At 36.3% G+C, this 22,827-nt stretch overlaps 1 protein-coding gene across 2 annotated transcripts in view; it reads right to left on the bottom strand.

Moving 5' to 3' along the window:
* The window catches only part of LOC105451981 (rap guanine nucleotide exchange factor 2-like), a 114,517-nt gene that overhangs the window by 65,836 nt on the left and 25,854 nt on the right, over nt 1-22,827 (bottom strand). For both annotated transcript variants that reach the window (XM_011692736.1, XM_011692739.1), the window contains exons 3-4: nt 19,303-19,430; nt 17,302-17,385 (exon numbers count right to left, since the gene is read on the bottom strand). In XM_011692736.1, the coding sequence (XP_011691038.1) occupies nt 17,302-17,385; nt 19,303-19,430 (212 nt within the window). The remainder of the gene's footprint in view (nt 1-17,301; nt 17,386-19,302; nt 19,431-22,827) is intronic.

Raw genomic sequence — 22,827 nt, 5'->3', positions numbered from 1 at the left:
CTATCGCTCACGTATGTAGACAGAAAAAGCAAGATTTCACCGAGGCTTTCCTTTACTTTTCGCGATGCACTCGCATATTGTTTTCTACATCAAGCAGTGTGTAGTGTACATACATATACGATGCATCACACGCATATCTCAATATTGTTAATTGCTTTTTTTTCTATTATGCACAAAACGGCGAAACTTGTCGGCTATGCCAAAAAAGATTATATGATTAGGTGTATATAAGATATAAAGAAAGTTTATAATTTAATAAGAATGAATAAAATTACAAAAAGGTAAATAAAAATCTAATAGTATAAAAAGTTCTATAAATAATAAAATATAGAACTTTTTATACTATTAGATTTTTAGTTATTTACCTTTTTATATACCTTTTTGTAATTTTATTCATTCTTATTAAATTATATACTTTCTTTATATATTATATACACCTAATCATATAATCTTTTTTGGCATAGCCGACGAATTTCGTTTTGTGCATGGTAGAAAAAAAAGCAAGTGACAATATTGAGATATGCGTGTTGATGCATCGTATATGTATGTACACTGCACACTGCTCGATGTAGAAAACAATATGCGAGTGCATCGTTCATGAAAAATAATAACAAAAGATCAAGATTCAAGAAGTACTTTTTTTTGTCACTTCTTGATATTTGAAAATAAAAAAGTAATATTTGCTTATAGAATTTCGATTTAATTAATATTAATATTTGTAATCTAAACATAAAATTATAAATATATGAAAACAACTGAAATAATTTAAAAATATTCAAATTTCGATATTTAAACAAATAATTGCAACCTCGAGCATTCAAATTCATTATATTTTATTCAGTTTTTTTCGTAGTGTTTAATGAATATTAATGTATAAAATCTTTTCTGTTTCAGTCAATCTTAATTTCAGAATCAATTAAGTTTAATAAAAACTATTATATAAAAACTAAAAGGGGGAAAATGTATTAATTTCGCAATAATAGTTACAACCTAAGGTAATCATTTTTTTTATTTTTATAGATGTAAAACATATAAGAAATCTCATAAGAAATTCAATCAATCCTAATTTCTCCTACAATCATTCAGCGTGACCTAATTGGCGAAACGAGAGTAAACAAGAAAATAGAGGAGCTGAGTCGAAAGTATTAAGAATTTGCAAGAATTGTCAACGATTTATAGCTATTAAAGTGATCATCCTAATATAAAAATGATAGAACATGCAATAATAATAAGTTCATGTCCGACGTTTAAGGTAACAGGCAATGCCAAGATTTCAAGGCAATTCCAAGGTAATTCAAGGTGAGCACAAGATGAAACAGGTGCTCCAGATGAAAGCAGCACATTCTACTGTAGAGATTGGTACAAGAAAATACCAGCTCTATTTCAACGACTTTAACGGTTACAAGAAACATACCGTTATTTTTCGAAGTTGTTGGTCTTATATTATTTATTTAACAATATCCGTATCTGCGATTCTTGTAATCAACATTTAATATCTTTTATATTTAATATTTCTTTGTGATTTAATAAATCCTGTTTTTACTTTTACCATGTAATAACAATATAGATTTTTCTTTGCAGGAAACAATTCATGAATTTTTCAAGATAATCTTTTCCATGCAAGAATTATCAATTTTCAATTTCGTTGTAAATCTTAAAATTGTGGTAAATTTATATTTGTAATTCGTAAAAAAGCGCATTCGGAGAAAAGCGTAAAAAGGAACAACGGTCAACGCTCGGTTAAAGCGTCATCCTTTCACAAATGTGCGCTTAATATTCGCTCTTGTAATACCATTAAATTGAAACTAGAGTATGCAATCATTCGATTACGCGCAAATCTAACTGTATCTCGCAAGATAAGATCCATCTCATGATAGAAATAAAATCATTTACGTAGCTCCGTGTCGAGGAATAACACTAAAAGTTTCTTTCGCAAAGGGCGGCTGGCTTCCTAGGGCACGATTAAAAATACTCTAATTACGTAATCGTCGCCGCCATAGCGCGGGACCCACCGAGGCGTGAGAACTCGTGAGCTCACCGATATAAAAATACGAACTTTTACAGAATCACAAAGAAATAATAGAGGTCGGAGCGTGTGGCAGCTTCACGATGCAGGACGCAGCACGTTTCATGCTAATTACGTTCTCGGCTCGAGAACGTCAGCAGGTAAAAGGCTGCTGCACCATGGCAGCATGGTGCCAACGGAGGCCACCGTGCTCTAAGCGGGATAGTAACAGCGCCGTGGTAGGCGTAGTCGTCGCGAGATATAGTGTATACACACTATAAAACACCGGCGATGGCTTCGGAGCCAATCGGCCGTTTCGCTGCACCTCGCTGCGCATTTTGCTTTGTACGGTATGCCAGTGCACAATGCTCCCGTTGTTGCAATACAGTGGGCCACGTAGGTAGGTAGACAGCTGTCTCTCTGCGGAATCTCGTGGATTATTGCTCTATGTGGCACGTGCGCAAGATTCCGAAAAGATAAAAAAAAAAAAGTCTCGCAAACGCGACATGCAACGAGGAGTATACGCAATTGTATTTCTATTGTATAATTTGGATCTGAAAAAAATACTATGATTTCCGTGAATAATACTTGTATAAAATAAATATTTATATATGGAAAGGCAACGTTGATGATAAGCTATAGAAACATACATCTTCCCGGTTTTTTTCACAATCAGTCACAAAGAGAGAGTCGCAGATTACGGTAATTTAATTTACTGCGCAAACTTTCTCTAGTTGCGACTATTCACACTTTTGTCGCAAAGTACCATAAAGAGACAAATAACGTTGAGAATATTCGATGAAGAAATCGCCTTTAAATTTGAAAAATTTTTAACTCAAACTTAGAGAGTACGCACAGCGAGAATAAGATTTCTCTTATTCTTATGAAAAAACGAAACGGAATTAAAGATTCGAGTTAGCATCGGAATTTACCTTACATGTGTAACGATCCGAAAAAAGGACTCCTCATTAAGGAACCATTCAAGTTTATCATGTGCCAACAATCTTAAGTCCTTTGTTTTCCTCAGTTCTCGAGTGATTACCGCGTTCTCTTCGTTAGAAAAAATAAATCCTCGCAAATACGCAGCAAAATAAGGATACGATGGGAGAAGAGAGAAATATCCCCGTATATTAAAAAACTTTTCGTTTCTACGTCTCACTAAACTTCGTTCGTGGCTCGTTTTCCACCACGCTCAACACAAATTGAGAAAACTTTGGCATGCGATATTCGCAATACATACAAGATGTCTTGTAAAAATATAAAGTATAAGATGACATTTTTAATAAAATTTTAAGCAAGCAATGAGCTTTATTTAAGAAAAATATTCTTTTCAATAAAAAAAAAAGGAATTGATGCATTATAGTTTGCTCTAGAAAATTGATAGATATATCAATTTTCCATATGTTTTCTATTTTCCTTATTGTATATATTTTGCTATATCCAATATTTCGAATAAAATAAAAACTCAATGAAATTCAAATGCAATAAAGAAATATTTCTATCAAGATTTATCCAACACCCTGTACATCAGATGCGGAAAACGAGCCGGAGGAAACTCGTGTCGCTCCTTTTCCCAAGGGGAACGGCACCGTATCGATCGTACTTATGTCGAGAGAAACATCGTGTTTCGTCTCGGCACGCAATATACGAAAATTCAAGGTTTCGAGTGAACTCAGCTTTATCCTATCTATTATATTAAAATAAACGGTATTACAAAATTTTGAAGTATAATCACCGATAGATTTTTACTCAAGAAATAAGCGTAGATCTTATTGCAACAGTAAGTAGAATAAACAATAAAAAATTTAAAAAATCTACCAAAATAAAAATAATTGATCAAACATTACAAATTTTATTCAAATTAATAAAGAAATAAATTTTAGTTTCAAAGTTTCATTGAAATCGGAGGTGGGTCGTTTTCGGAAGTTTATCCAATTTTAGTTCTAAAATATTTAATATTATTTATATTTTAATTTATATTTTGCACAAGCAAAACTCCAAAACTATTATTAGATATATTTTATAAATATCAAATACAACTATTCTTCAAAAATATCTGCAGAATTTAATAATGCAAAATACGTCCTTTATAAAGAGACAATAGATTTCTGTCAAGAATTCTAATACACGTTATAAAGTGCCACATGAGGTGCGATAGCATCTTGTTAAGCTTAAAACCGAAGAAAACAACTCAAATAACAATAATCCCAATTACCATTGTTGATTCACAAATGTTTTCAGCACTTGAAAGAAAGGGGATTTTGCAAAGGGTACTTCACAGCGTAAGCACGCTTAAACATTTCATTGAATAACGACGGTCTCGGGAGACGCAGTGCTTCCGAGGGGAAGAACAATCGGTACGCGCGCTCACACAAATGGATACGTACTACTCAAAACAATAGTCGAAAAAAACTTGGTACGCGAATTTTTTTTACTTCGCCAACCGTATTTGCGTAACGGACATTTTTCACAATGAAACAAGAAGCTCGTGTTTTCCATTCACATGGCACGTGGCGCGCGCACCGGGTAATGCACTGGACCGAAGCTTGCAACGACGGCACGTGCCGCGTGTCATAAGCATACGGTGAATATCAGCGAGATGGGATCGGCGAGATCGCTGAATGTAATGGATATCCGGTCTCATCAATCAGCCATTTGGTCTTCGATCTAGATGTTGTTTAAAGGACAGACTCGCAAAAATGAAACTGAAATAGTGAACTGCGTATCATTCACTTTTTCATTAAACTTTTTAATTCAATTTTCTTTGGTTTAATTTGCTTTTTAGTTAGCTCTTTGGTTTTCTTTATGTTTTCTTAAATGTTTAGTTTAATTTTCTTTATCATTAAATTTTCTATTTTCATTCTTTTCTAAATATTAAAGAAATGTTTAATCAAATTTTTTGTTAAAAGAACTGTTTATACATTTATAAAATATTAAAGGATATTCGTGATATTAATAAGTACAACTATTAAATTTTACTGTGTCGAAATAATTAAAAACAGCTTTTAGGCAGTTCCTAATAATATATTTTATGAAATAATTCTTTATACAATTATTAGATGTTAGGAATGAAAACCTCGTAACCTGCTTATACAAGTATTTCTCCCTCAACTATGGCTAGAATCAATTTCACGGGAAATTGTTAAGTGCTTCGAAGAAAAGTTCTTGACATCGCATATCATCAGTGTAACTTGGAATTTATAATCTGCTCGCGTTTTGTTTGAATGTGTAATACCTCTACTCGATACTGTCATCTCTCGCAGCGAATAATCGTGTGATTTTCAAACAGTGTTTTTCGATTTTTCCGGAACTAAAAGAAAACATAGCGGATAATTATTCTTCGACTTCGTAGTAATTACCACGTGTGAGCGAATCTCTATACCTATTATAGGTATTGGTAAAAGGAGCGATACGTGCGACATATCACGTACGTTGTATCGTATCAGCCCCGAAATGTCATTCAAAGTATGGCATTTAATCGATCGGCAGCAAATAAATTACTGCAATTATTTCAACAGATCTCTCGACGCGGAAAGGATATTATGTGACATATATGATATTATGTGACGGATCGCTTCTGTTTTTCCATCATCAGTTGAGAATCCACTAGTCACCGTAACTATTCAATCTATTTCCTTTCTCGCTTATTACTCTCTATCCATTACTCACGCGTATACTTATAATTTCTACTCTATAACATATAATTCAAACGTACAAAATCGTAACAACTTCCTGCAAAATCGCAGCACGAGCACGAGTTACCGCAAACATTCCAACAATCTAGGAATAAATTAGAAAGTCAGAAAAATACGGGAAGATCTAGTTCAGACGAGCAACTTTTTGTGGCGAAAATTACAATAGTTACTGAATATTGTGCCAGCAACAAAACACTAATAATACCACAATTATTTATCAAAAATTAAGTAGGTAATTATAATCAATTATAATTATTCAATAATTTTATCTTAGAAAAGCATGTTTTCTATTAATAAATATTAAGAACTTACTCATACTTCATCATTAGTAAAAATGAAACAATAATTGTAAAAATTACTTTTGTTAGTAACTTTATATTAAACTGTGATAAATTACTGATAATGATTATTTATCAAATAATTTATATCTTCAACAATCCTACAATCTACATTTTGATAGCTTAAGTTTAAAATCTTCCCGGAACGAAATGTACAACAGATCAACAGAGTAATGCATTCGCGAAATTAGAACTTTAGAAGATATCGTTTCTCGAAGAAGCATACCTATGGAATGCACTCGATAACCTTGGCTCGTAAGACGGGTTTAAGTTGTGCGCGAGAGCGCGTGTTTTACATGGAGCCATGAAATCTCGAGCATCTTCTGTAAAACGTTCAAGATCATTTTCTTTTCCTGCAAGTCTAATCTTCGAAACACAGTTTATTCAAATGATATAGATATATACTTATCGATACACTAAATAAAAATCAGAAAATAATATAAACATTTATTTTTTGTTAACATTATTATTAAATATTTTTAATCATTTATTGCAATCTTAAATCAAGTTAAATCTGTTATTATTTGTTTTGCATTTGTTTTGTAGCGGCAAGATATAATTTATTTTACGCGAATTAATTGGCAATATTAATATGCATTATGTCTCAGTTCACAAATGAGTGAAGATGAGATAATTAAAATGAGATAGAATGTGAAAAATACATAATGTGCGATAAATCTCGCGGATCGTTACTATGGATTATCGGACTTCGGACCAAAACTCTTTCCCATTGCAAGCACAGCATTTAATTTAGCTTGGTAGCAGATAGGGTGGAATGTCTCACGTAAAACACACACACACACACACACACACTGGTAAACAAAATACCCTCTGATAACGTACCAGTTTCGTATGTATGTGCCCACGAACCCTCTTATGTAGCACGAGCAATAAAGCCCGTGCTATTATTAGACCATCCAGTGGACCCTGTCATTTTTTTTCGATACAAAGATCGTAGTCCGAGTTATCGACTTTGCGCTCTATTCGTACCAAGCTCGAACCACCGCGGCTTAGATTGGAAGTCGGTCGATACAGACGCTGACGTTGCGAGACCTCGGAGCTATGCATAGTGAGTGGAGCATTAAACGAACCAACGATAGAAACCTCATTCAGAAGATCCGCGTCTCGAACCGTGATCGTTCCAACGATTCTTTACAATCTTGACAAACAATTTTTATAATGATTATATAATATTAAATAAAAAAAAGATTTTGTTACTCGTTTTTATTCCTAAAACGCAAATTCGCAAAAAAATTCTTTTCATTTCAATATAAAATATTCAATTAGATTTATGAAAGTTTTCACATACGTCTTCTAAAATTCATCAGAAGATCTACTGAATGTATGAAAGTAAAAAATTTCCATCGTCATAATTTTTCTTCTAACATACATGTTAAGAACGTGGATCTAGATTTCTAAATTAGAAATCTAGATTTAAATAAAGACAAGGACTACTTGTGTATTTTTCATCGCTCTTTTTTCATGCAAATGTCATTTAGTAGATCTACAAATTAATGCAAACGCTGTAGGAAGCGCATTAATCATGCAAATTGAGAACTATCAAATATAGAACGACTTGGGTATTCGATTCGACCTCGAATATCAGTCATTGGCGAAGCGAATGGAAAGAGCAGGTGACAATAGAAGATTGTATCCAACGTAATGTTCATTATACACTATACACTACAATGACAACAGTAACTATTGTAAGCCTATCTAATTGTTTCATGAGAACCAATAATTACTTTAATTTACTTGCGTCACACTGAGACAAGATATATCGGGTGTTGTAAAAATAGACAAATCTATACACAGTGGTATGTTACTATTGAAAAACAACGTAATAACTCTTTTTCTTTCATAAAAATTGAATAAGCTCCAAGTGAACCTTACTGATTAAAAATCTTTAGATTTCAAAATTCTATTATGAGAACAACCTATGACTCATATTTATTTACGAATATCACGTAGGTTATATACTTTGGTCCCACGTCATACCGCCTTTACTTCTTTTTTTGTAGGTAAAATCATGACAAAATGACTAGATAAAGTGCGATATGTTCGTTCAGCCAACGAAAAATCGATGTATTACTCTGTAAACAATATCAAAAGGATCGCCGCAAGTTTACGGCGATAAAATGCCAGCTGACAAGCGTTATTTTCCATTTGAAACATCGTGGGAAGCAACCGGTTATAAAAATTCTGATATATAATAAAGTAATAAAACACTTTTATCACGACAAAGATAGAAATACATGAAAATACTAAGTGTAATTAGATATCCGTCTTATTGAATTTCCATCCGGCCTCTTTGTCCCATTTTCGCTCTGAGAACGTTAAATATTAATGAAGAACTGTCTTTTGTGACAATTATTGCTATAAATGCTTTCGTTAGAATGTCACGATAAGATATAAATGTATATCGATATGACATATCTATTTAAATATATATTCATTTATATTCATGAATGAAATCGATATAAATGTTAAGAAATATCAAAAATTTAAAAGGTGAAGATCTAAAAATCCTGTTTCCATACAAACGATTTTAAATTTCTCAGATAGAAAAAAAAATAAAAAAATTCACTGATTTTTACTATTATATTTTTTAAATTCAGTAATATAATTGTATATACAATATAAATGTTCAGGGCAAAACTTTTATTGTTAGTCCACAACTTGTTAAGATTCGTTTCATAGCATATTTTATTCCCCATATTCTCTCTTTTTCTAAAACGAATCTTAAAAGTTATATTTTGTCTAATGCTTGCTAAAAATTTTCAAATATCTACCTCATTAAAACACAGTATTACTACTTCGATGCAATTTATTCTAACCTTATTTAGTAATTTACTAATTTGTCTATTTTAATTTTAATAGTCTTCCATTATATCTAAAACTCAAAAATGCTTTACTTGGGAAAAATTGTGCAAAAAACATTCAATTCTGAATAAACGATCGTAGTCTTTAACGCAGACAGAAAAATTTTGCAACGGAACGAGTCTTCACCATAATTAATGTAATCCTGGGATTCTCACCCCAATCCGTTTCGATCCACGAAACGTGATTCCCGATCAGCACATGTACCGTTCTATCCTACGGTAAACCTTACCGTAATGCGATACACTCGCTGTTTATCAAAGGGGAGTGAAACGTGACGCGAGATATTGACGATTCCGTGTCACGTGTACGCACGCGTGACAGCTACAAAACAATACCGTCCAAAAGCCAACTACGACAGAAATGTATCGCAGCTAAGCTCCAATGATTGCTATCCCATTATTCCGCGGATCAAAGTCGCTCAGCCAGGAGGATATCAAATTATTCACTCAAAATTCCTGCCTATCCCCAATATTCATTTCTATCGCTGATCGAATTCATTACGATATAATCGGCAATAATCCGATATCTGCTTCGTGGGTAATTTGCTAACTACAGAGAAACAGCTCCGATCATTGAACTCTCAACCCGTTAATTTATTTATCCAGAAATAAAAGAACTTAGTTTTCTCATTAATAAAAATGTTATTGTTTAATTATTGAAATTTCAAAAATGCATTATACATATGCTTTTAACTGTATAGATAAAATCTTCGCAATTCCCATGAATCTTAATTATATATCGCTTCGCGTAAAATACATCATGTGTCAATAGTAATAATGTTCAACATCTTTTTTCTACTTTTATAAACAGAAATATTTTTCTCTAAAATTTTTAAGACATTATTTTTACTTGCAATTTTAATCTTAATTTTGTCGAACAAAATTTCGAGTGTTTGTGCGATACATTTTAATTGTTTAGTAATTACTATTATGCACTTACAGTATTTAACATATGTATTAATCATAAAAATTGCAGACAATCTCTTGTATGAGTTTAACACTAAATAATTCTCCTAACCTAAGACTATAGCAAATTACTGCTGCTGGAGTAATTGCGGCAATGATAACTTCCCAAAAAAGAAAATGATAATCTTTCAGACATTCATCAAGTGTCACAATTAGACAATAATATTTACTTAAGTTTCAATGAATAAAATAATAAAAAAAATCGTTTATTTTATTATATAGAAAGTTTCTCCTCGAGAACTTAATTCCAAAATGCGAAAAAATTTTATTATTGTCTGTCATGTGTACGCATTTTTAATAACGCCGTAATCGCCGCACTATCGCACGTTATCTCCGTACGCGCAAAGATTCGAGTCGTTAAGGATGATTTAAAGTTTCTCACCGGTCATCCTGCGTGACAGTAATGTCGGGCGGGGGCGGAGGGGGCGAGGCACCGTCTGTAGCATCCAGCTTGCCGGCTTTTTACTGCGCTGCTTGGCTTCTCTGAGAGACAGAGAGAGAGAGAGAGAAAGAGAAAAGAGAGGAAGGGGGAGGAAAAGAGAAAGAAGACGCGCTACCCGACGAAGCGCGATTCACGTTGTGCAGCAACTCGCGATTGTCGCGACTCGTGTCTTCACGCCAGCGACATCGCCATCGACGGTTGACCCCGTTGGAATCTCACGCCTCTTATCGCCAAGCTGATCGATCGATCGGATAAATCGCGTTCGTAACACACCACGAGCAATGGCCTCGGTATCCTGCCGCGCATTCGGGCAATCGTTTACTCCCTTGTCAGGATCTTATCTCCCTTCATCCGAAATCCGCTCAGTCGCGTTGAAATATCCGCTCGCTTTCCTCCGTTTGCTTCTCAAACGTCAACAAGTTAATTCTCGCGCTGCGGCCCGCTGCGGAAGTCACGATAGACGGCGCGAGATTCAATCCAATCTCGTCGGTCACTCTCCGGGACCTCGTGAACTCTCGAAAAGTTTCTATCGCGACCCACTTGCGCAGGTTCGCTTCTCGTTGGCGATCGCCTCGCACGCTAATCCTTCTCGATACTCTCTCGGATCTCAACCACGCGCGCAATTTCGTAAGAGACGCGCAATCTGCTTGCCGGCTCTTCTTCGCGGGACCGCGAGTGAGCGTCCCGCTCACGCTGGATAATATTCGTCGTAAACCGTTACTCCGCGGGCTCGCTATTAGATTTATTACGGAATACCTGCCAGCCGCCGTTGCGCGCCGTGCGAGCCGAGGCTGCTGCGGCTGCGGTGAAAGCGAACGGCGACGATTATCGCGCGCGCAGAGTGAGCCTCGGAGCTATGCTAGCTCCGCGTCCTCGTAAACGCGGTCGCTCTCTTGCGCACCGAATACCAAACCGATTCCGCGAAGTAACTCGCCGATGCTCGTCAGACGATTGTTGCGCTCTCCGGCGATGCGCTTGTCTTCGTAAAAGCGATCGCCGTTTTGCGTACTAGTACATATCAGTGTGATATGCGCGTGATATTCGTCGAAGAATGATCGCGAATCGAATTGTCGTTTCAATTGTGAAAAGTCCAGAGACGTCCGCCGGTATCGGCGAATCGATTATTACAACGTGAACGTGAAAAACCTTCCGCGCGATCGATTACTCCACTGATCCAACACGCCTGGCATCTTAGCGAGGTACGAGATGCGTCGCGTCGCGAAAGCGCGCGGGTCACTGCACGAGACGAGTTTCAAACGAGTCGCTTGATCATCCGCGCGCCGCTTTTCCACGGTTACTTTCGGAATCACGGAAAGAACTTCTCTCTTCAACGTGAAACCCCGATGAAGATTTAGCTCTGCCTCTGATGATGGACGCCTGTTTGCAACGACAAAATGCTTCGAGAAAAGTCGAATATATCTTCGCGCACGTGACCCTTAGATTTCTCTGTCGTAGACAACAATGGGCATTTTAACTTTTCTTTCCTAAAATGAAAACTTATCGCGGCTACGTTCCTTCTGCATTCCGTTTCCGTGTAAATCAAAGGATGACTTCACACGAAAGATCCTAAAGAGAATGCTCTTCGATCGTAACTCGATGACGCGGTCTTCGCGAAATTGAATGTACTCAGCGGCGACTTTCTCCTTCGCAATGGCAACAGGTTTCGATTGTCTCTTGACGACTGAAGATATAACTCGCAGCAATAGACGATCTTTTTAAACAAACGTCGTCCGTTCTTGCTTCCCACGTAGAAAGCGTTGAAATTTTTCTGCGTTTATCTCGATCGTACCCCGAAATTTATGCATGCATTATCGCTTATCGAAAGCGCGGGCGAAAGGAACGCGGTATACTCAGCCCGAAAGTATATTTTCTTTTCTCTCTTCCTTCCCACTAGCACACACTTCTCCTGATGTCTTTAATTCCAAGGTCTTATAGGTTCCCACGTTAATCGGCCGGTGGAAATTATACGCACGCTCCGTTTCACGCAATGGCGCGCGACACAACTGTGCTCCGTCTCCTCGGGCGCGATTACGTCACTTACAAGCAAGAAAACGAGATTACATCCGGTTTTCCGAAACCGGAAAGTGCGCGATCGTAAATTTGCGAAAGCGTCACTTACGAAGGTGTCACTTTTGAACTGGTATGTATCACTTAAGGACACGAGCGCGGGGGGACGAATTCATCGATATCGATCGGATCGCGGCGCGCCGATATTCGGCACACGTCTCGCGCTCCGACACTAGTACCATCGAACGAGTGACAGTCTCGACACCGTCTCGACACCGTCCATCGTTAGGGCTTAGAAGTTACCCCCGTGCGACTCGATTTATGACCGGCGCAATCGCATCTCTCCAGAGAGAAAAAGAGGGAGAGAGAGAAAGAAAGAGAGAGAGAGAGAGAGAGAGAGAGAAAGAGAGAAAGAGTAATCCTCCGAACGCGGGGCTCCGGACTGGAAATCGCGAGATCGGAATGCAATTCGCGGGTGCAGTCGCTATTAATCGCAACGCTCGCCGACCGCCACGGAACTCTCGACGAGACTGGTGGTTCTCTTGGTAGGTGAGGCCGGCCTCTTTCTTTCTCTCTCTCTCTTTCACGTTGGCCAGGAGCGTATCCGGCGTACGCGAGCCAGGTAGGACTCCTTCCGTGGAGAACCACCAATGAGTATTTACAGGATGTGGGCGCGACGTAGAAAACTATCATCGCTAGTCGGGTGCTTTCGTAAGATAATGCTGCTACGCTCAACCGCTCAAGAGACGTATAATTCTTCAAAAATATTTTTCCTATGTGTCATGCTTCTCATGTAATTCCATTATCGAAATAATATGTTTCGTAACGGGAATATGCACGATACAATAATCTTACCTAAAATGGTGATAAAATAAATCATAGTTGATCAACCGATTAATTCCTTATGCCCGAATTCAGTTTACTCTCATATTGTTCACTTTCGGAATTCAATTATTATTTGCTTTTTTTCCTATCTTTATTCCTTCCAATATCATTCCTTCTAGTTTAGCTTTCGCAGAAATTCTCTCAAAAATTATTGCACTGCCGATTGTATTTCGCTCATCGTCGTTTGAATTTCATTATTATATACTTTAAATGTCAGAGATTCGAATCAATAAATATATATAAATAAAAATTTAGCGACGTGTGTGTGTGTGTGTGTGTGTGTGTGTGTGATTAAATTGAAACATATTGTGCCACGTTTAGTTTCGCATGAGATGATGCATAATTAATCGAAATTGTATGTGCAACAATAGGTTGTTAGAGTATTGCATGCTTTTGTGTAATGTGGACATTACGTAAAACTTTACCGCTACATAATTTTATTTTGACTAATGCTATTTTCGAGCTGCTTGTATGGCAGTGCATTGTACGGCGCAGTTTATTCGATATGACATGCCAATTAAAATTGCGTCGATGCTACATTATAGCGATCGTGTTACGTGTTGTTTTTATATCAGTTGACCGATTCAAATTGCGTCGACGTGACATTATAGAGCGAATTATATCTTATAGCACACAGGACTTTGCATTCGGATCGTAAAAAATGTTAATTAACGCATGTAGGTACATGCATACTGATAAATATAATGATAAAAAAGAAATTGTAATAATGATTAAATCTGAATAATTCAATGCAAAGTTAAAATTGATAATAAAACTCCGGATGTTTTACTTGAAATATTGTTTTACTGTAATTATAATAATTAAAATTCTAATTTATACAATACGAGGAATGTAATGCGATAATTTTGGAAAATAAAATCGATGATTTGATGGCGCTAAAAAATTCACAAAATAAAATATTTCGCATTTTGTGGATTATTATTCCTCAATTAAATTGAAAAATTAGATATCGATGGTATAGATTAAATGAGTAGTACATACAGCACTGCACATACAGCCTTTCTCACTTTATCGATACTCTTTATCCTTCTTTCTCTCTCTTGCTCTCTCTCTCTCTCTCTCTCTCTCTCTCTCTCTCTCTCTCTCGGTCTACTTCGCTCTCTAATTCCATCTCTGTCGCACTAGGCTACTCGCTTTAAGTAGGATATCCTCGTCCTTCTCCCTTTCATCCTCGCTCTTCAACCTGGCCGATCTCTTCTCTGCCATTTATACCGAAGTACCTCTCGGGCGAGTTCGTAAATTTTCGACACGAACGACAAAGAGGATCAAGACCAGCGAAATGAGAGACTACGGAACAGGGGAGAAAGAGAGAGACACAGTCGGAATTAAGAACTATTAAGTAACGTAAACACAATAATAAAGAAGAACTAGGAACAGAAAAAAATAGAAAAAAACGTAAAATATAAAATGTAATCAGCTAAATACAGTTAAATACAGCTAAAAAAAAAAATAACAGAAAAGACCAAATTTTTCACGGAAATAATAAATTAAAAATTTGAAAAGGAATAGTAGAACTCATTATATACATAAGAATGTGTATAGTGTATATGTATATAGTTTCTTAGAGCATTGCACGCAAGATAATAAGTAAAAAAAAAAAACGTAGATACAATGTATGAGCATATAGACAGGAAGAAAAAGACGCGAGATTGAGAGACAACGAGAGAAGTGTCATTTCATCATCGTAGAGAGGCGAGAAATGGTGACACCGGTAATGGGAAAAAGACGGAGAACGAAAGATCGATGGAGAAAAAACGAGATACAAAGACGGTGGGAAAGAGCGGAGTTAAAATGTGAAAAAGAGACAGATAAGGAGAAAGGAAGTGAGGAACGTAAGGGGAAATCCCGAAGGGAACGAGAGGAGAAGGTTCTCTCCCACGTAACCACGCCCCACGTTCGCCGACAGATTTTTACGTACGGACTGAGAATGGAGAAGGGGGAACGAAGCAGCTCATGGGATGCCAGAGCGCGGCCCTCGTTTGCACCATGAAACGTATATCTCCCTTTCTCTCTCTCTCTTTTCTTCAACCAAGGTGGAACGTGGAAATGCACACGCACATGTACACGTATACACATATCCAGAACGTCGCCTAGAATTTCCCTCCCTCGGAAATACATTGCGATCTCGTGGACATGCTAGAGCGACGTCTGCTCTATTATCGGGAGGATCCAGAGACTTGGGAAGGGACGGGAGGAATCAGGAAACGGCACATTAAAACGGTCGTAGAGAGATTAATTTGTTAGAATCGGGCAGTGTGTGCGCTTCTCTTATGATAATACTCGCGCGCGCGGTCGGCCGCATCTCTGTCGTCGTCCGCACGTCTATGCACATCAGCGCATGCAACGCGAAAGAGCGTCCCGTTCCACCAAGCGGCAGCCGAGCGTATGATGGCCGGAGATAATAAGCGCTCCACATTCCCTTTTTTTTCCGCGAGCGGCATCGCGCGCCAGTAAAGAAGAGCACCCATCGTGCACGAGCGTGTGCCTTCCGCTTAAACAGTCTCTTTAAGCGGAAGAAACAAAATAAAAATCGATTTAGTTATATCGCAGTTACGTTAAACACGGAAGTTCTAGCTTATCTCTTTAAACAATGTCGTCTTATACATTAATCCTTTTTTATAGTCTTTATTTAGTACGTTCAAAACCTGAATTCTGAATCACTTTTATAGACTTGAAACAGTTTTTTTTTTTAAATTAATATATGCTGCAATTTCGAAATCTGATTCGCCAATAATCAGAGATAAGATATTTGCACGAATTTTTTCCGTTTCCTAAATATAAGAAGTATATAATTTTTATGAAGAATCGTTGTCCTCTTGAATAACTAAGCGCTAAAAACTAAAAAAAACTTATAAAAAATTTCAAATTTATTTCCTTATTGCATATCTCAGAATTGTACGATTAATACAAATTTCCGCGGCCGAGCGGATACTGAAGAGAGAAAATTATGACCGTAACCCTGACGGAGAGGCCAATTTACGAGTACTCTACATTTGCATGCAACGCGACATACGCTGTGCCTCGAAATAACATCGCACGAATTACACGATCATTAATCCATTAGCTACTGAGTTGCATTATGACGAACATCCCTAATCGCGACGATATAAGCTTTATAAGCTCATTAAAACTCTGTTTGTCGAGTTTAACGTGGGAGAACAGTGAAATGAGATGTTATTATATACAAAGTTTCGAGGAAAGAAAACTTGTAATTTTCCATAATATACGTAATAAATTCAATCCAATTTTTATTCATTCATTAAATTATCGTTTCAGTAAATTATTTTTATAAGTTTCACAGTTATGGAAAAAAACAATCTTCTGATTCGAAACAATTAAAGCAATTTTTCGAACACAAGCGTGGAATATTTTTTAATTGAGGCAAATTACATAATCTGATCTTTCCTTCAAAGATTTTATTACAAATTTCCAAAAGAACATTGTTACACATATAGTGCAATTGATGTCTAAATATACCCAGTATCCACACGAAACTACGTGATCGATTTCTAAATTTCTCATGTGAAACTCATTTGGTGTGATATTAAAAAGGAAAAAAAAAAAAAAAGATACAACGTCATATTGTTGGAAAAAAATTGCTACGCATGTGGAGATCTGGCTGGAATAAAGCACGTTATTATTTCGTGCATTATACGTGCATTATTACTATCGTGTCCATAGCATACATTTTCGTAAAAAACAAATCTTCCACAACAAAATGTTCCCTTATGATTATGCGACCTATATCGGATTATGAATGCCTTCATTTTACGGAAATGTCAGTTGAACATCTAGAAATATACGCGACCTTTCTTCCCTATTTCAATTTTCGCGCGTAACTGTGAGACCAGAATAGCGACGAATAATTAAAAAGTCAATTAAACGAGCATACGTCAAGAGAAAGTTCATCGTGCTTTCTCACGTTTTTCACGCCGCGAATCTGACTATAGAAAAAAAATGAGAACGAGAGATAAAATCGTTCCAGAAGAAAAGATTTTTTGTCTCGTGAGAGACAAAAATAAACATATCATTCCATGATATTAAATTTGCATAATCCTACCTTGAGCGGGGGAGGAACATGGATCCATCGATAAACACGGAGCCGGAGAGAAGTATGTACCAACTTGTAGCCAACTCGCCAGTGCTGAAAATTATAACATTCTATTTACTTCCGATATATGTACATGGATAAATTTATTTATAACAAGTAAATCGAAAAACTGTGTAAACATTGTTTTGAGTTGTAAACTGAAAACAAGATTATTCACAGAGCAATCAATGCAAATAACAAAATCAAATTTATTGTATTTTATTATCGCAGATTAAATTTCTTGCATTGAAAATTCTTCCCTCTATTAATCATCTCTCTCGTAAAAATTTTTTTTATTTAAAAATATACATATATAACACTATTAGAGATGCAGGTCTATATATTCAATACTGCGTAAATAAATTTTTATACAAGCTGTCTCAGACCTACTGTAATACTGTTGATCGCAGATTATTTTGAGATAAAAATCCTAATATCCCAAAATGACGAGGTTATAATAATTTTTCAACAAAAGGTATTTAAAGTTGACCATATAATAAAAAGTACTTGTATGTATGTATATACATACTACGTCATAAATTGAGTAATTGACTAACCAAATTGGTCTAAAATTTGCGCGTTTAGACATGGCGTGTTGTATAGTAGTGAAGATATTTTTAATACTTTAGCGTTCCACACCTTTGTGTTTGACAGAAGACCGCGTGGCTCGTCTAAATCGATGAACAACGGACACTTGATTATTTTATTCTCGTTAATCACCTGACGATTCGCACACCATTCATCTTTCTTTCGCAAAGAAATAGTGCAGCTCGTAGCGACATCTAGTTACGACTTTGCAACTTTCTCTCACGATACATGAGAATATCGCGACTCGATAAGAGAATTTCGCGGCATTATGTTGTCGATAAAGAAGATTTCTGTAAGATTTAAGTTACATCTGGAGGTACATACATACAATGAATAGGTACAGCTGTTACGTTTTCACATGTATGTATGTATGGATATATGTACATACATACATACGTATATTGCATACGCAAGCATAGCCCCGTTCGTAAATTATTCCATAAATTAACATCTTAGAATTTTCTTAAATTCTATTTTCCGCAATTTTCTTACGAATGCTTAAAATTATAATTAATATTTTATAAGTTTCGATTTAAAAATCTTTAAAATTCACCCATTCATGAATGTTTAAATATAGAATATCTATATATTTTACACATTTAATCTCGCGCTTTCGATAATAAAGAATAAAACTGATTCAAAAAAGTTACTCAAGTTTTGTAATATTCAATTCATATATTTTTTTAAACAATAAATTCTTAAATGACTTAAATAACACGTAATGACCGCGCGGTTTTCATTTTCGATTACAATGCATATATACGTTTGACATCCTTCTCTTTTATACCCTAGCTCTTCTATAATTATTCGTCAAGAGCACTCGAACCTAAACTCTTCTAATTATTAATTTATCCCGAAATTAAATTAACACAATTTCAATTATATTCACTTTCAAGATAAGAAGATATTGTCCTACATCCGAATGCACCAATCCTTTTAAGCCAAAAATATCTTCAGTTGCTCTAATTTTAAAATAAAACGCAAATAGAGAAATGCTGGTAAATAAAGAAATCAATAACTGGCAACTCTCCCAGATTATCCTGGTAAAGTTCCACAATAACGAAACTTTGGATCATATATATGTACAGTGACTCGTTCTTTCACAAATATATACTTCAATTTTTGCGAATTTCTTGTAATTTTTCAAATTACAGCACATTTCGTTAAAACGCATCTTTTTAATAAAATATATTTTTTTATGTTTGCTTGATGATAATCGATAGTGTGAAACTATAATATTTAATATGCAATTTTACAAGTATCTTACTAACAATATACAAGTGTCTTATATGTTTCTTCGAAAATAAACTGAAAATGATTGATACAAAACTGACATTTTAATTCAATATTTTTCGGAACATATAAAAGGATATAAATACTTACTAATAGAGGACATGGTTCGCATGATGTCTCTCGTAACGTACGATTTTGCAGAGACCGCGGAGAACGGAGTCTCTGCACGGACGCAACGCCTCCAGACCCAGTAGGCCATAGTATATGATCTGCAGGTCCTGGAACAGAATGGGGAAACAAAATAATGCGAATGACGTTTGGATTCGAAGAGATTCGCCCGTTCGTTCGGATCTGCGAAATTAAAGTCCGCGAAAGGATTGCCGCACATGTGTTTTCTAATCGGTATCATCACGTGCATCTTCCGCAACGACCATCGTGTTAACTTTAACAGAAAATTGCAGCCGTGAGCTAAAGTGATCGTCACGAACCTAATTTGCCTTGTTACTTTACAGGGCGATCTATGTAGGACACGCAAAGGAAATCATCGGCCGGTGAATCAGTAACGACGAATCGGTGAATCGGTGTATAAAAGTGTTCTATAAATTCTCGCGAATAAACAAACAAATGTATACCGTGCATTTACTGTACGCTATTTTCATCCGTTTCACGTTCTGCAGAAGCTGGTTCGCGCATCTTTAACTTCCGTATCTAACGTTTAGTACATGATTCTTAATTAACACATTGATTATGTGCCAAGCTGATTTCGGCGCATTGAGTTTAATCTAGTATAAATTCGGTATGTTTTTTTTCAATATCTTATTATATTGTTCCTTTAATGTCTTAAATACTAAATTTTTATTGCATGTTTTAACATTTTGAAAAGAAAAGTTACAAGCAGACAGCAAAGTTAATAGTCTAAACTTGCGTTATATATCTTGTATATATGTACTGAGTCGCAATAACACTCATGTTCACGCGTTGCAACTTTGATCCATATACCGAATTATCGCAAATCTAATTACCCTCGAGTCACCTCCGAGTTAGATACGCGCGTAGGGTCGTCGCACAATTTCACGCTGGATCGCTGATCGAACTTGCCTATCTATCTATCTATCCATCCATCCATCCATCCCGGCGGGACGTACACGCGTTTCCAGTTCTCGGGCCAACTCACGTCGGCGCCGTTTCGTCTACGTTGTTTGCGAACGCCAACCGCAATCAGCGCTATATCGCGCGAGAAACGTTACGCCGTGGCCGCACCGACCCGAACCGCCGCCTGTCGACTCGAAGCGCACAACCGAACCAATTTCATTCGGTTAATTCCGAAAATGTCTCTCACCGCGATAATTACATTTTCGCATGCGATTACGAACGAATTATGCAGCCTACATTCGAAACACGCGTGATGTATACAGCGGAGTGTAAAAGCGGTTTTCAGTATATCTGATTTTTGCGTTTTTACTACAACACACTGCAATTGCTTTTTATATCACAAGCTTCAGTCGCGTTCATTTCGAAATATTATATTGTGCATGCCGCGTGCATATCCTTATATTTAAGCAAACATTTTGAGAAAAATAAAAATATAATCAATTGCTGACTGGCCGAGAATTACTTGTGAGAGTAACAAAATAATATTAAAATAGGGTTATTAATTCAAATTCTACAATAAGCACTCTTACACATTTTACACCATAAATTCGTTTTTACTTTTTATAAATCCTAGTAATTCACGTAATTACGTAAGTTTTAAACTTCAACTTGAGGTCTACTATTATGTCTCAACTCTCAGATGTACAGAATCGCCGCGTATCACAACGCGAGAGAACTCGGGAGGATTTATAAAACTGGAATTAAGTGTCGCCAGATGTGGCGCATCGTAGCCCGACAAACTCCCGAGGGAGTCGAAACGAGATTATAAATATGCGAACGTGTACGCCTAAGTATCTCGAAGACGCCGCTGGGTCTGAGAACATTTCGCACGCAAAAGGGAGCGGACTCTCGCTCGACTTTGCCAGCGCGCGCGATCTCGGACTCTTTTCTTCCTTTTTCGCACGAAAAGTGGAGCGAACACCGGACGGCCTTCGCGTATGGATCTTACGAGGATGCGCGACTCCCGTACGTGTCTCCCGTGAGATTTTAAAGGAAATCCACTCGCGAACGTAAATCTGAATTATTATTACCGTCAAGAGCATTGTCCGCACACATCGTGAACCAAGTTTTTGACTGTTACGAAGTTATGCATAGTTTATGAGTCGCGACGCCGTCGTCGCCGTACAATCAGAAACCACCATCTTCAAAATTTTTGTGCTAGGTAGTGGCGTCTAGAGAAAACGCTAGCGCATAAAGCTAATGCGCACTATATCTTATCTATTCGTGCGCTGCTTTTTCTTCGTATGAGGCATTTCCGAGACTATAAATTATCATCAAGTTCTCTTTACGCAAGCATACAGAGATAAAGCGTGTTATTTGAATAACAATTGTTTTATCATGTCGCTGACATAAACGAAGTAACGGAGAACACGAGATTCGCGAAGAACTGGACAATTAAATGTAACGAGGATTTATACATAAAGCTCTCTTCATATTACATTGAATTATTTCAATAAATACAAAAATTCTAAAAACGCGCGGTTGATACGTTAAAAAAATATTTAAAAATACGATATTTTTTTAGCCTTTTTTTCTTTCATAAAATTCTTTCCAAGATTCACTTAGCAATTTGTCGGTTAATAGCTTGTTTCGAATAAAGACTCCACGAAGTAACTTTTTCGCAAAAAGGTTACGTATATATCAAGTAATTCATCGATGGAGAACGAGAACTAGCGAAGACTCTCCTCGGATCATTAACGATGGTGTAAAGTGTTGTCGAAACTTGCTAAGAAAGTGTATTGACCGGCATCGTGCACGTCGTGATGGTGATTAGTATAAACACGACAAATCATTGATTTCCGCGTTCCGATAAAACGAGTTTTGTAGGGGACTGAAAATTTCTATCCGGATAAATAGCATTCTTCTGTATTAGCCGGAAATTTATAATACTATCTCACAAACAAATTTAAAAAAATATATATGCGCATACATATATATTTGTATATTTGTATATATGTATATATTTCTAATCTGTAAAAAAAAAAAGTATGAATTAATCTCGTACCGAGAAACGTTACATACGTTTGAGAGTTTGTTTGCGTTTGTATCGAAAGAAAGATGTTCCCAGAGATTCGACCTCGTAATTAAGAGAGTGTTCTTTCTCTTTATACACGTAGTCGCACGCGTATACTATCTGAGATGTTCACGACCTAGCAGTGCAAAGAATATATTGCTGTTATACTTTCTAAGACTATTATCAGTCTACACGATCTACGATGCACGTGTTTCATGGAAACACTCTTCATGTACCGTTGATACATTTCTCTTCGGATTACTTCTTACTGATTTATAAAGCGATGCCGATGTCACGCGACAGTGTTCAGTGTCGAGCATACATAGGAAATATTGTTCCATCTATTATTTTCGAAGAATAATAAAATGCACAAATATGTATATTATTACTCGAATATTCCAAATAATAAATTTTTATTATCCTAAATGGTTAAAAATTTCATATACATGCAGGTAACATGGAATCCAACCAAAGCAAATATTCGACGAAAACGAATTGCCCAGTAGTAA

The sequence above is a fragment of the Wasmannia auropunctata genome, unplaced genomic scaffold (assembly GCF_000956235.1).
Source record: "Wasmannia auropunctata unplaced genomic scaffold, wasmannia.A_1.0 LD336039.1, whole genome shotgun sequence".
NCBI lineage: Eukaryota > Metazoa > Arthropoda > Insecta > Hymenoptera > Formicidae > Wasmannia > Wasmannia auropunctata.
This window is presented reverse-complemented; position numbering and strand designations above follow the sequence as displayed.